The sequence below is a fragment of the Megascapheus bottae genome, chromosome 25 (genome assembly GCF_031878675.1).
Source record: "Megascapheus bottae isolate mThoBot1 chromosome 25, mThoBot2.hap1, whole genome shotgun sequence".
Taxonomy (NCBI): domain Eukaryota; kingdom Metazoa; phylum Chordata; class Mammalia; order Rodentia; family Geomyidae; genus Megascapheus; species Megascapheus bottae.
The window spans coordinates 9254254-9266847 of NC_143533.1; the positions used below are offsets into that span (position 1 = coordinate 9254254).

The following is a 12594-nucleotide window of genomic DNA, read 5'->3' on the forward strand; positions in this document are numbered from 1 at the left end:
GATCACTAGCACACACACACACACACACACACACACACACACCTTAAACAGTAGTGACTCACATCTGTAATCCTAACTACTCAGGAGGCTGAGATCTGATGATTATGGTTTGAAGTCAGCCTGTGGTTCAAACCTAGCCTGGGTAGGAAAGTCCATGAGATTCTAATCTCCAATTGACCACCAAAAAGCCAGAAGTTAGAGCTGTCCCTCAAGTGTTAGGGCACCAAAATCTTAAATTGAAAAAGCTAAGGAGGGCCGGGAGTTTGGCCTAGTGGTTAAAGTGCTTGCCTAGCATGCACGAAGACCCGGGTTTGATTCCTTGGTACCACAAATATAGAAAAAAGCTGGAAGTGGTGCTGAGGCTCAAGTGGTAGAGCTCTAGCCTTGAGAAAGTCCAAGGACAGTGCTCAGGCCCTGAGCCCAAGCCCAGGACTGGCAAAAAAAAAAAAAAAGAAAAAGCTAAGGAACAGTGCCAGGCCCTGAGATCAAGCCTCCTACAGGCACACAGGCACTCAGGCACTCAGGCACTCAGGCACACACACACACACACACACACACACACACACACACACACACAATGAAAACAGAAATCTTTATTGAGATATAATTCACATGTGAATTACTGTATTCAACATATAAAGATTCAGTGGAAGCTTGGAATGTGGCTTAGTGGGACAGTGCTTGCCTAACATTTAGGAAGCCCTGGGTTTGACTCCTCAGTACCACATGGACAGAAAGCTGAAAATGGCACTGTGGCTCAAGTGGTACAGTCCTAGCTGGCCTTGAACAAAAGAAGCTCAGGGACAGTGTCAAGGTCCATTGTTCAAGCCCCAGGACTGGCCCCCAAAAATGTTTTAAATTAAAAACAAAGAATAATAAATGAAATCTGAGAGACTAGTTGCAAACGAGAGTGATCAGAAGCTCACAGGTGGGAAAGACAAAAATTATAAAATGATCTTTGGAAGGTCAGCGAATGATGGAAAGAGTCCAGGCCCGGGAGGACAGATAGCAGACTGGACAGGTTCTTAGGGTGTCCTACCTACTAGGTTAACAATGACACAATGAGGAGAAACAGCAGGAGAGACCAGAGGCAGACCTATCCCTTAGACTCAGCAGGTTCCAGAAAGAGCGTGTTCTCTCTCTTTCAGTGCTGCGATGGGTGACTTTACACCTGGCGCTGCCCACCCGCAGCCCGTTTACTTGTCTACGGGAAATCGCAGGCTGAACCCTCTCAATAAAATCCCCCCCTCTCCGGGGCGGTGCCTAGAGGACCAGCCAGGCTGCAGGAGTATGGCAACAAACGCTAGACCCGCCCCTTGGCCACGCCCCCAGCCTCTGATTGGCTGGAGGATTTAAAGAGCCGGCCGGTGATAGGGTCATTTGCTTCTCCCAGAATTTGAAAGTTTCTCGGTTTGCAGCTTCAGCGTGTGCCAGCTCCGGTGAATTCACTAGGTCAGAAAGCCAGCCATAGTGAGTTTTATGCCCATCCTGTAGGTGGGAAGCAGAGAATCTGATTCTTCTGAGGGGTCCCCGCCAGGAGAGCAGGATAGAGGAGTGAATCGGACCAAGGTAACACGGCGGATTCCAGGGCCCTGGGATTTCCCAGTGAATTCCCTTCTCCCCCACTTCGGAGGTGGGACGACGCATCGGGGGGTCGGGGACTTGGGAGTCACAGTGACCTTGATACCCTTACTGGTCCTGTGGCTTATGAAAGTCATAATGAGTTTGCCTATCTCAGCCTGTTGTTTCCACTGCTGGAACAGCGAGACCTGACTGGCTCTACAAACCTGTGAATGTCCCTGGACGACAGAACACACATCACCCCTAGGACTCCCCGTTTGCTTCCTGGTGAGTGGACCCCGACGATTCCCATGCGGGCCTTGCAATCTCTTCAAACACGTTTCTCTGCGGGGCAAACCTCCTCCTCAGCCCTTTTTATCCGTCCAAGGTAACCCCAGTCATGACAGCGTTTGACCACGCCCATCTACCCCGCTCCAGGGCTTGAACTCGTGGCCTACGCTCTGTCTCTTTGCCTTTTCTCTCCAGGCTGGCACTCCGCCACTTGAACCACAGCTCCACTTCCGGCTTTTTTGTTTTGTTAGCTAATTGGAGCTAAGAGTCTCAGGGACTTTTGATGGTGGCAGGGAACCACAAACTGGATGGCCAGATAGATCGCAGCCCCCTGAGTTTTCTGTTAGTTCAAAAAGGGGCGGGGGGAGGGAATTTTCACTGTCACCGTGGCCTCTTGGTGACAGCCTGAGTCGTGACCGTCATCCCATCCTTGATTACGCTCCCCTGCCCCCCACATCCCCCTAGTTTCTCTGCAGAGGCGGCCGCGATGGGGTCTAGCACGGAGACGGCTGACTGTGAGGACGCGGAGCTGCAGTGTCGGGTGGCGGTGGAGGAGTTGAGCCCGGGAGGGCAGCCGCGGAAGCGCCAGGCCCTTCGCACCGCGGAGCTGAGCCTGGGTCGGAACGAGCGCCGGGAGCTGATGCTGAGGCTGCGGGCGCCGGGGCCGGCGGGCCGGCCGCGCTGCTTCCCCCTGCGCTCCGCGCGCCTCTTTACGCGCTTCGCCGCGGCCGGGCGCAGCACGCTCCGGATCCCCGCCGACGGCGCCCCGCGGGCGGGCACCGTGCAACTGCTGCTCTCCGACTGTCCCCCGGATCGCCTGCGCCGCTTCCTGCGCACCCTGAGCCTCAAATTGGCCGTCGCCCCCGGTCCCAGCCCCACCTCTGCCCGCGCGCAGCTGCTTGGTCCGCGTCCCCGAGACTTTATCACCATCAGCCCGGTGCAGCCAGAGGAGCTGCGTCGGGCAGCGGCTTCCCGGGCTCCGTCTACCGGGTCGATGAAGCAGAAACAGCCTTCGGAATCTGGGACGGTGGACAAGCCCAGTCAGGTGAGGACAAGAAACGAGGGGGGGGGGGCTTCCTGAAATGGAGGAGACCCAAGGTTAGGGAAGCTGGTTTGGTAATATGAAGGCACTGCTGGTGATTGTGCGTGCTTGTGAACCAGTCCTGGGGCTGGAACACAGGGCCCAGGCGCTGTCCCTGTGCTCTTTTACTCTACCATTTGAGCCACAGCTCAAGGAAAGTCTCAGGGACTTTCCTTCTCCAGGGCTGACTTCAAACTGAGATCCTCAGATCTCCAGTGTCCTGAGTTGCTGGGATTTCCAGGCTTGGACTTGCTGGTTATTCATTAACTATCAAGTGCTCTGGGGACATCTGAGTATGTAGAAGCCATCTGTGAGTGCTAATACAAACCCTGGAACTGGGAAAAGTGAGAGTTCAGGCCAAATGAAAAGACAAAAACAGAGGCTAGGAAAAGAGACTTTAGAACAAAAAGTAGGAATGTAAGAAGGCTCAGAGAGAGGAGTTTTTTTTGGAGAGAATGGAGTGGTCAGCAGTGTCACTGGAAAAATATTTGTTGAGTTAGACAGTGGACTGGACAGGTAGATTATCAACCAAAACTTGCTACTAGCCAGGTGCGGTGGCTCACGCTTGTAATCCTAGCTACTCAAGCTGAAATCTGAGAATCACGGTTCAAAGCCAGCTTGGGTACTAAAGCCCATGAGACTCTTATCTCCAATTAACCACCAGAAAACTGGAAGTGGTGCTGTGGCTCAAGGTGTAGGGCAGTAGCCTTGAGCTGAAGAGCTCAGGGACAGCACCCAGGCCCAGAGTTCAAGTCTCACGACTGAAAAAAAAAGAAAAAACTTGCTACTGAGTTAGTGAGAAGCTAGAGATAGCTAGACATAGAGCAAGAAAAGCCAGGGCTTTTTCTTTTCTTTTCTGCCAGTCCTAGGGCTTGAACTCAGGGCTTGGGCTACCTTGGGGTTTCTCAAGCCCTTTAGCACTTGAGCCACAGCACCACTTCTGGCTTTTTTTGTGTATGTGATACCAGGGAATCAAACCCAGGGCTTCACGCATGCTAGGCGAGCACTCTACCACTAGGCCACACTCTCAGCCCCCAGGGCTTTTTCTTTCTTTCTTCCTACCTTCCTTCCTTCCTCTTTCTCCTTTCCTTCCTCCCTCCTCCCTCCCTCCCTTCCTTTCTTGCGTGTGTACTAGTACTGGGTCTTAAACTCAGGTCCTGGGTGCTATCCCTTGACATCTTCAGTCAAGGCTGCTGCTCTACCACTTGAGCCACACCTCCAGTAGTGGCTTTTTAGAGATAAGAATGTCATAAACTTTCCTATCCAGCCTATCTCTGAACTGCAGTCTTCAGATCTCAGGCTCCTGAGTAGTTAGGATTATAGGCATGAGCCACGGAAGCCCAACTCTGGCAGGGTTTTCCTTGGGTATTTTGAGATGAGAAGCAAGTTTGTGCTAGGAAGATAATATAAGAAGGTAAGTTGGATGTCAGGATCAGAATGACCAAGGAACTCAGGAGAAGAAGCTGAGGGGTGATCTAGACTAGGTGTCTTCGGGGCACAAGACAAGACATGGACCTCAATAATTTCTATAAGATTTCTAGGTGAACCAGAGCTTCTCAAGAGTTCTAAGGAATGCAACTGACAAGATAGCCTGCTACTGGTGACTCACAGTTGTAATCCTAGCTACTCAGAAGGCTAAGATCTGAAGATCATGGTTCAAAGCCAGCCTAGGAAGAAAAAGTGCCCATGAGACTCTTTTTTTTTTTTTTTTTTTTTTGCCAGTCCTGGGCTTGAGCTCAGGGCCTGAGCACTGTCCTTGGATTTTCTCAAGGCTAGAGCTCTACCACTTGAGCCTCAGCACCACTTCTGGCTTTTTTCTATGTATGTGGTACCGAGGAATTGAACCCGGGTCTTCATGCATGCTAGGCAAGCACTCTACCACTAGGCCAAACTCCCGGCCCCCATGAGACTCTTAACTCCAATCAACCACGTAAGAACTGAAGTGGCACTGTGGCTCAAGTGTAGAGCACTAGCCCTGAGCCGAAGAGCTCAGAGACAGCGCCTAAGCTCAAAGTTCAAACCCCATGACTGACCAAAAAAAAAAAGCTGAAATCTGGGGATCCATGCCAATTAACTACCAAAAGGCCAGAAGTGAAGCTGTGGCTCAATTGTAGAGCACCAGCCTTGAGTAGAAAAGGCTGAGTGTGAGGCCCTCAGTTTGAGCCTTAGTACTGGCATTAAATAATAAATGAACAATGAAATAAATTTTCAAAAGGGACAAAAAAAAAAAAAAGGACTATCAGGTTTGCATTGCACATGGGGCCAAAGGATGGTGGGAGGTTCTAAGATACTCGTTTCCTTCCTAGGAAACCCCAAAGTGGCCTCTGCCTGTGAAGAGGCTGAACTTGCCCCACAGCAAGCCACAGCTATCTGAGGAACAGGCTGCTGTGCTGAGGACTGTTTTGAAAGGCCACAGCGTTTTCTTCACTGGGAGCGCAGGTAGTAGGGAAGGAGTGGGGGCTGCTGGGGGTGGGGTGGGCGAGGAAGGGCAGTGGGAAGACAGGATGGAAGAGCTGACTTCACCCGCCTACAGGGACAGGGAAATCCTATCTGCTGAAGCGTATCCTGGGTTCGCTGCCCCCCACAGGCACGGTAGCCACTGCCAGCACTGGAGTGGCAGCCTGTCACATAGGAGGAACCACTCTCCACGCCTTCGCAGGTAAGTGAGGGAAACCCCTGGGCTTGAACTAAGGACAAAGGAGAATTGAGAGAGGGGACAGCTCAGGAATTGTCAAGGACTTGGGAGTGTCTTTCGATCCAGGCTGAATAGTGTCATTTGTAGGTATTGGCTCTGGCCAAGCACCCCTGACTCAGTGTGTGGCACTGGCCCAGCGGCCAGGTGTGCGACAAGGCTGGCTGGCCTGCCAGCGTTTGGTCATTGATGAGATTTCCATGGTGGAGGCTGATCTGTTTGATAAGTTGGAAGCTGTGGCCAGGTCAGTACCCGTGGCAAGGGAAATCCTAGAGGAAGAATCGAGTGACATCTGCGCATCAGAGTACTTCTAACGCACCCCCTGCCCCCCACCTCCTTCCAGAGCCGTTCGGCAGCAAAACAAACCCTTTGGTGGGATCCAACTCATCATATGTGGGGACTTCCTGCAGCTGCCACCAGTGACCAAAGGCTCCCAGAGCCCCCAGTTCTGCTTCCAGGTACAGACTCACCCCTAGACCTGTCCCCTGTGTGTGGTGATGGTGGTGGTGGGAGGGGGGGGTTCTACTGTGTTCCCTGACCTTCCTTCACCCCTGCTCTCACCAGGCCAAAAGCTGGAGGAGATGTGTGCCAGTGACCCTGGAGCTGACTGAAGTGTGGAGGCAGGCAGACCAGACTTTCGTCTCTTTGCTGCAGGCTGTGAGGCTGGGCAGGTGGGCCATGGAGGGTAGTAGAGGATAGGCCATGGGATGAAGAGGGGAGCATGGGCTGGAGTGGAGCAGAAGGAGAGATGCTTGTTGTCAGAAGTAGGGTGATAAGAAAGAGGTGCCTTAGGCAGAGCATGGGCAATTGAGGATACACTACAGTACACTGTAGTATACTGTACTCTACTACTACAGTAGTCCAGAGTGAGATAGTATGGGTACCAGTGGCTCACGCCTGTAATCCCAGCTACTCAGGAGGCTGAGATCTGAGGATTCGTGGTTCAAAGCCAGCCTGGGCACTAAAGTCTGTGAGACTCTTACCTCCAATTAACCACCAGAAAACCCGAAGTGGCACTGTGGCTCAAGGGGTAGGGTGGTAGCCTTCAGTTGAAGAGCTCAGGGACAGTCCCCAAACCCAGAGTTCAAGTCCCAGGACCAACAACAAAAAAAAAGCAAACAAACAAAAAACACCTCAGGGACAAGGCGCAGGCCCTAAGTTCAAGCTCCAGGATTGGTACAAAATAAAAGTGTTAGGGTGCCAGGTAGGGGGAACACGCCTGTAATCCCAGATCTCAGGAGGCTGTGGCAGGAGGATTATGAATTTCAGGCCATGCCAGGCATGGCATAACTCCAGCCAGGTACTGCTGGCTCATGTGTTAATCCTCGCTACTAAGGAGGCTGAGATCTGAGGATTGGGGTTTGAGGCCCCCAATTGGGACAAGAAGATCTTTGAGACCCTTATCTCCAATAAACTACTTGGAAAAAGCTGGAAGTAGCACTGTGGCTCAAGTGGTAAAGCGTTAACTTTGAGCACAAAGAAACTCAGGGATAGCAACCAGGTACAAGCACCTGAATCAAAAAAGAAAAAAGAAGAATTTGAGGCGAATCTAGTTTATATAATGAGACATGGTATCCAAGCAACAACACACAGAGAAAATATAGAAATAAGGCTGGGAACGTGGCTTAGCAGTAGAGTGTTTGCTTAGCATGCAACAAAACCCTAGGCTTGATTCCTCAGTACCACATAAATAGAAAAAGCCAGAAGTGGTGCTGTGGCTCAAGTGGTAGAGAACTAGTCTTGAGCAAAAGAAGCTCAGGAGCAGGACCCAGACCATGAGGTCAAACCCCAGGACTGAAAATAAATAAATAAATAAAAACAACAATGACAAAAAACAAACAAACAAACACATAGAAATAGAGGCTAGAAGCTGGATGCCAGTGACTCATGCCTGTAATCCTAGCTACTCAGGAGGCCTGAGATCTGAGAATCAAGGTTCAAAGCCCAGTTCCAGAATTCAAGTTCCATGACCCATTTAAAAAAAAAAAAAAGGAGGAAGAGGAGGAGAAAAGACTAGATCTATCTTCTCCAGGCAGCAGGCAAGAGGCTAGATTGTCCCCTGGAGGGTAGCCTGCATTACAAAGTATCAATATCAGCCCTTTGTCCCAGGCTTGCAAACCTCTGGCCTAAACACACTCATCCTACTTAGCAATCCTCAAAGATACTGATGGAAGGGCAGCCAGCTTCTTCCAGAGGCAGACCCAGGAAAGGGGGTCCCCCTGTGATCACAGCCCAGCACCCCTACCTCATGCTCCTTTATAATATCTGTGGTCCAAGTAAGGAAGGGATAAGTCAGCTGGCCTTAAGGGTACCATCTTTCCATGGTACCCTTTTCTGGTCTCATGGCTTGCTGCTCAAGCCATACTGTCCCCATTCCTCACCTTCTCTGGTATTCAGGGGAGCCCTGCCCTGACAGTCCAGCCTCCACAGGTGCTCGGATGAAGTTACCCGCCAGCTCAGAGCCACAGCTGCCCACAAGGTGGGGCGAGACGGAATTGTGGCCACGAGACTCTGTACCCACCAAGATGATGTAGCGCTCACTAATAAGAGGCGGTTGCAGGAGCTGCCAGGTAAGTAGAAAGCTGGCCCTTCCGGGTGGGCGGGGCCAATGTGGGCTCCACCTCCCAGGAATGGGCTCATTTGCATGCCCAGATTCCCAGCTTCTGGCCACAAAGACCCTTGACATTTTCCAAATATAACTGTCCCCAGGAGGTGTGGTGAAGTGATTGCAAAGCCTCTGCTAGGCCTGAGCAGCCCCCACTCCATCCTCCATGCCCTCGCCTAATATATACTTTTGGCAGCCACAGCCAGTGATTTGTGTTTTCCCAACTCTCCTGTTCTAGGTGAGGTACACAGCTTTGAGGCTGTGGACAGTGACCCTGAGCTAGCCCACATCTTGGATGCCCAGTGTCCTGTTAGCCGGCTCCTTCAGCTAAAGCAGGGGGCACAGGTAGGTGAGAAGCAAGCCCAGACTCTAGAGACCTGGGCTGTTCTTCCTAAGCCTCCCTAATCTGGTATTACCCCTTTGCCCAGGCTTCTCTGTAGCAAATGGGGCCAACTGTGACCACATTAAAAGCTCCTGACCACCCCCCCCCAACCTGCTTCATGCTAGTGGCTGATGCCTAGAGTTGCACTTATTCAGGAGGCTGAAATCTGAGGATTGCAGTTCAAATCCAGCCTGGGCAAGAAAATCTATGAAACTCTTTATCTCCAGTTAAGTAGCAAAAGGACAGCAGTGGAGCTGTAGATCAAACGACAGAGCACTAAGCTTTGGATAAAAAAGCTAGGGGAAAGGCCTGAGAATATTGGCTTAGTGATAGAGTGTTTGCCTAGCATTCATGAGACACTGGGTTAGATCCCTTGGTACCACCTAAAATATAAATAACTTTTTTTTTTTCTTTTAAAGTGAGGGGACAGCTTTTCCTCATAGACTTTCCTCCCTGGCTTGGCTTTGATCTGCAATCCTCAGATCTCAGCCTTCCAAGTAGCTACAATTACAGGTGTGAGCTACCAGTGCCTAACACCTTGAAGCCATATATTAAGTCTGGTAACCCCTATAATAGGTCTGACCCTTTTTTTTTTTTTGCCAATCCTAGGCTTGAGCTCAGGGCCTGAGCACTGTCCTTGGACTTTCTCAAGGCTAGAGCTCTACCACTTGAGCTTCAGCACCATTTCTGGCTTTTTTTCTATGTATGTGGTGTCGAGGAATCGAACCCAGGTCTTCGTGTATGCTAGGCAAGCACTTTAACCACTAGGCCAAACTCCCAGGCCCCCACTGTGCTTTTTTTCTTTTTTTGCTCAAGGCTAGCACTTAGAGCCACAGCACCATTTCCGGTTTTCTGGTGGTTAGTTGGAGATAAGAGTCTTGTGCCTGGGCTGGATTTAGCTAGGATTACAGGCATGAGCCACTGGCGCCCAGCTGATCTGACCCTTTCGAATCCTTGTCACATACCTTTATCACCTTAAGACTGATTGATTGAGAAAATGCTATCCACTTCTGACAAAAGGGGAAACAGAGTCTCAAGAAGGTTTAGCCCCATGGGTCACAATCACTGTGTAACAGCGCTAATGGAGATAAGCTCAGTCCAGGACAGCCCCCATTTCTACTGCCTCCCCTTACAGGTGATGTTAGTGAAGAACCTGGCAGTATCTCGAGGCCTGGTGAATGGAGCGCGAGGGGTGGTGGTGGAGTTCGAGACAGAAGGAAGAGGTGAGTGAAGGGAGGTGCTTGAGTTTGCAGCAGAGCAAAACCTACAGGGTCAACGTGGGGAAGGAAGGGGTGGAGCCCTTATTCCTGCTCTCTCAGGCAGGTCTGACTTGGGCATGCTTTCCTCAGGCCTGCCCCGGGTACGGTTCCTGTGTGGAGTCACTGAGGTTATCCACGCAGAGCGCTGGACAGTGCAGACCACTGGTGGCCATTTCCTGAGCCGGCAGCAGCTGCCCCTCCAGCTAGCCTGGGCAATATCCATCCACAAAAGCCAGGTGACAAAATACACTGGGGACAACAGGTTGGCAAAAGGTTTAAAGGCCAATGGGAATAAATTTGCCCTGGATAGAAAGTTCTAGATTATATTAGCTGGTTCACAGTAGCTCATGCCTATAATTCTAGCTACTCAGGAAGCTGAGATTTGAGGATTGAGGTTCAAAGCTAGCCTTGGCAGATGAATCCCAGAGACTTTTATCTCCAATTGACCAGCAAAAAAAAAGCAGAAGTACAGCTATGGCTCCAGTGATTGAGTGGCTTTACCCTCCCCCCCTCCCACAAAGACTGGGTTCAAGGCCCTGAGTTCAAATGTTGGTACCAGCACAAAAAATACATAAGCTGGATGCTAGTGGCTCATACCTGTTATCTCAGCTACTCAGGAGGCTGAGATCTAAGGATCATGGTTCAAAACTGGCTGGGACAGAAAGTCTATGAGACTTAATCTCCAATTAGCCAGAATTAGAGCTGTAGCTCAAGTGGTAGAGTGCTAGCTTTTACTAAAACAAACGAACAAAGAAAACAAAGCCAGGTGAGGTGGCTCACGCTTATAATCCTAGCTACTCAGGAGGCTGAGATCTGAGGATTGAGGTTCAAAGCCAGCCCAAGCACTAAAAAGTCTTATCACCAGAAAACTGAAGTGATGCTGTGGCTCAAAGGATAGGGTGGTAGCCTTGAGCGAAGAGCTCTGGGACAATGCCCAGGCCAAGGGGTAGGGCAGTAGCCTTGAGCTGAAGAACTCAGGGACAACTCCCAGGCCGAGTTCAAGCCCCATGACCGACCTAAAACAAAAAAAAGTTCAAGGGCAAGGGCTAGGAATGAAGCCCTGGGTTCAATTCCTCAGTACTACATAAACAGAAAAAGCCAGAAGTGGCACTGTACATCAAGTGGTAGAGTGCTAGCCTTGAGCAAAAAGAAGCTTAGGGACAGTGCCCAGCCTTTACATTCAAACCCCAGGACTAGTAAATAATATAATAAAGTTCCATATACAGAGCAGAATTACTGCCCCCTTCAGGAAAAACCAGCTCACCTCCTTCTCTCCTTTTCTCAGGCCTTTACAACTACGTTAATTAAACCACTCCAAACTTTCCAGAAACAGTGAAGGAATTTATCCAAGGGGATGCAGGCTAGTGAATGGCAAAGCCAGGATGCAGCTGCACGTCTGTCAGGCCCAGAGACTAAAATCTTCCTGCTCTATCCCTTCTCCTTTTATCCTAGACCTGTATCTCCTGATCCCCATATTCAATTGAGTTGCCCTTAGGTTTTTGCTTTCCTGGAGACTTTCTAGACTAGGGGAGGGTTCTCAGGAGCAGCTCCTGGCCAGACTTCAGGCTAATCTGGATCTATCTCTGTCTGTCAGGGCATGACTCTGGATTGTGTGGAGATCTCGTTGGGCCGTGTGTTTGCCAGTGGTCAGGCTTATGTGGCCCTCTCCCGGGCACGCAGCCTACAGGGGTTACGTGTGCTGGACTTTGACCCGATGGTGGTTCGCTGTGACCCCCGCGTGCTGGATTTCTATGCCACCCTACGGCAGCAGCGCAGGGATCTCAGTCTGGTAAGAGGTCATCCAATAGCAGGCCCTGTGAACAGGAGAGGCTAGGAGCTAGAAGGAAAGCCCAGTAGAATACAGAGTAGCAAAGCCAGGCTCTGGTGGCTCAGCCATATAATCCTAGCTACTCAGGAGGCTGAGAGCTAGGGACTGTGGTTCAAAGCCAGCCTAGGCAGAAAAACTCATGAAACATGTTTGCTTTTTGTTTTTCTGATCCTGAACTCAGGGCTAGAGTGAGTGCTATCTCTGATACTTTTTGCTCACTTGAACCACAGGGTCATTTCCAGCTTTTTCTGAGTAGTTTACTGGAGATAAGACTCTTGTGGACTTTTCTGCCTGGGCTGGCTTTGAACTGTAATCCTCAGATCTCAGCCTCCTGAGTAGCTAGAATTATAGGCTTGAACCCCCAGTGCCCGACTTCCCATGAAACTCTTATCTCTAGCCAGAAGTGGCTCTCAGGGACAGTGGCCAAGCCCCGAGTTCAAGCCCCCATGCTGGAACACACACATATACAAACAAAATTCGGAGTAGTGCTATAGAGGCAGGAGGGGGGAGAGGCTGGCCTCTCAGATGTGGCTTTTGGACAACACAGTTCTGAGTGACTTCCTGCCTCTGATACAGGATTCCCTAGAGGATGAAGCAGCCTCACAGCAAGAGAACGTGGACCCAAATGTGTGAGCCTCAGGTAGAAAGAGAAGAGAAAGATGGATTCCAGAAGGTCTTGATCCCTGCAAGGGTCCCAGAGAGATCCTGCCTTCTGGCAGGGTTAAAGGGACATTGCTTCTCACCGACTTGGTTGGCTGTGCCTGTTTCTCCCCTGTATCTTGGGTGAACCATTTCCAGGGTGACATGTAACCCCCTCTATGTCGATTAGGATAATGGTGACAGAAGGCAGAGCTGTCTGTGGTGGTAGACACAGCAAGATTCCTGAATACCCTTCC

The 12594-nt window shown here is 50.7% G+C and overlaps 1 protein-coding gene across 3 annotated transcripts; it reads left to right on the top strand.

Annotated features, from left to right (window-relative positions):
- The first annotated feature begins 2338 nt into the window (after positions 1-2338).
- Pif1 (PIF1 5'-to-3' DNA helicase) lies at positions 2339-12331 on the top strand. Of its 3 annotated transcripts, XM_090357742.1 has the most exons (13): positions 2339-2896; positions 5239-5371; positions 5466-5591; positions 5715-5868; positions 5968-6082; positions 6189-6295; positions 8055-8194; positions 8468-8574; positions 9747-9834; positions 9961-10106; positions 11465-11659; positions 11715-11723; positions 12275-12331. In XM_090357742.1, the coding sequence occupies exons 1-13, from the start codon at positions 2339-2341 to the stop codon at positions 12329-12331; spliced, it is 1935 nt and encodes a 644-aa protein (XP_090213868.1). The 3 variants fall into 3 exon arrangements, with proteins under 3 accessions (XP_090213868.1, XP_090213866.1, XP_090213869.1); XM_090357740.1 differs by lacking the exon at positions 11715-11723; XM_090357743.1 differs by lacking the exon at positions 11715-11723 and having other exon boundaries at positions 2339-2878.
- The last annotated feature ends 263 nt before the right edge of the window (positions 12332-12594 follow it).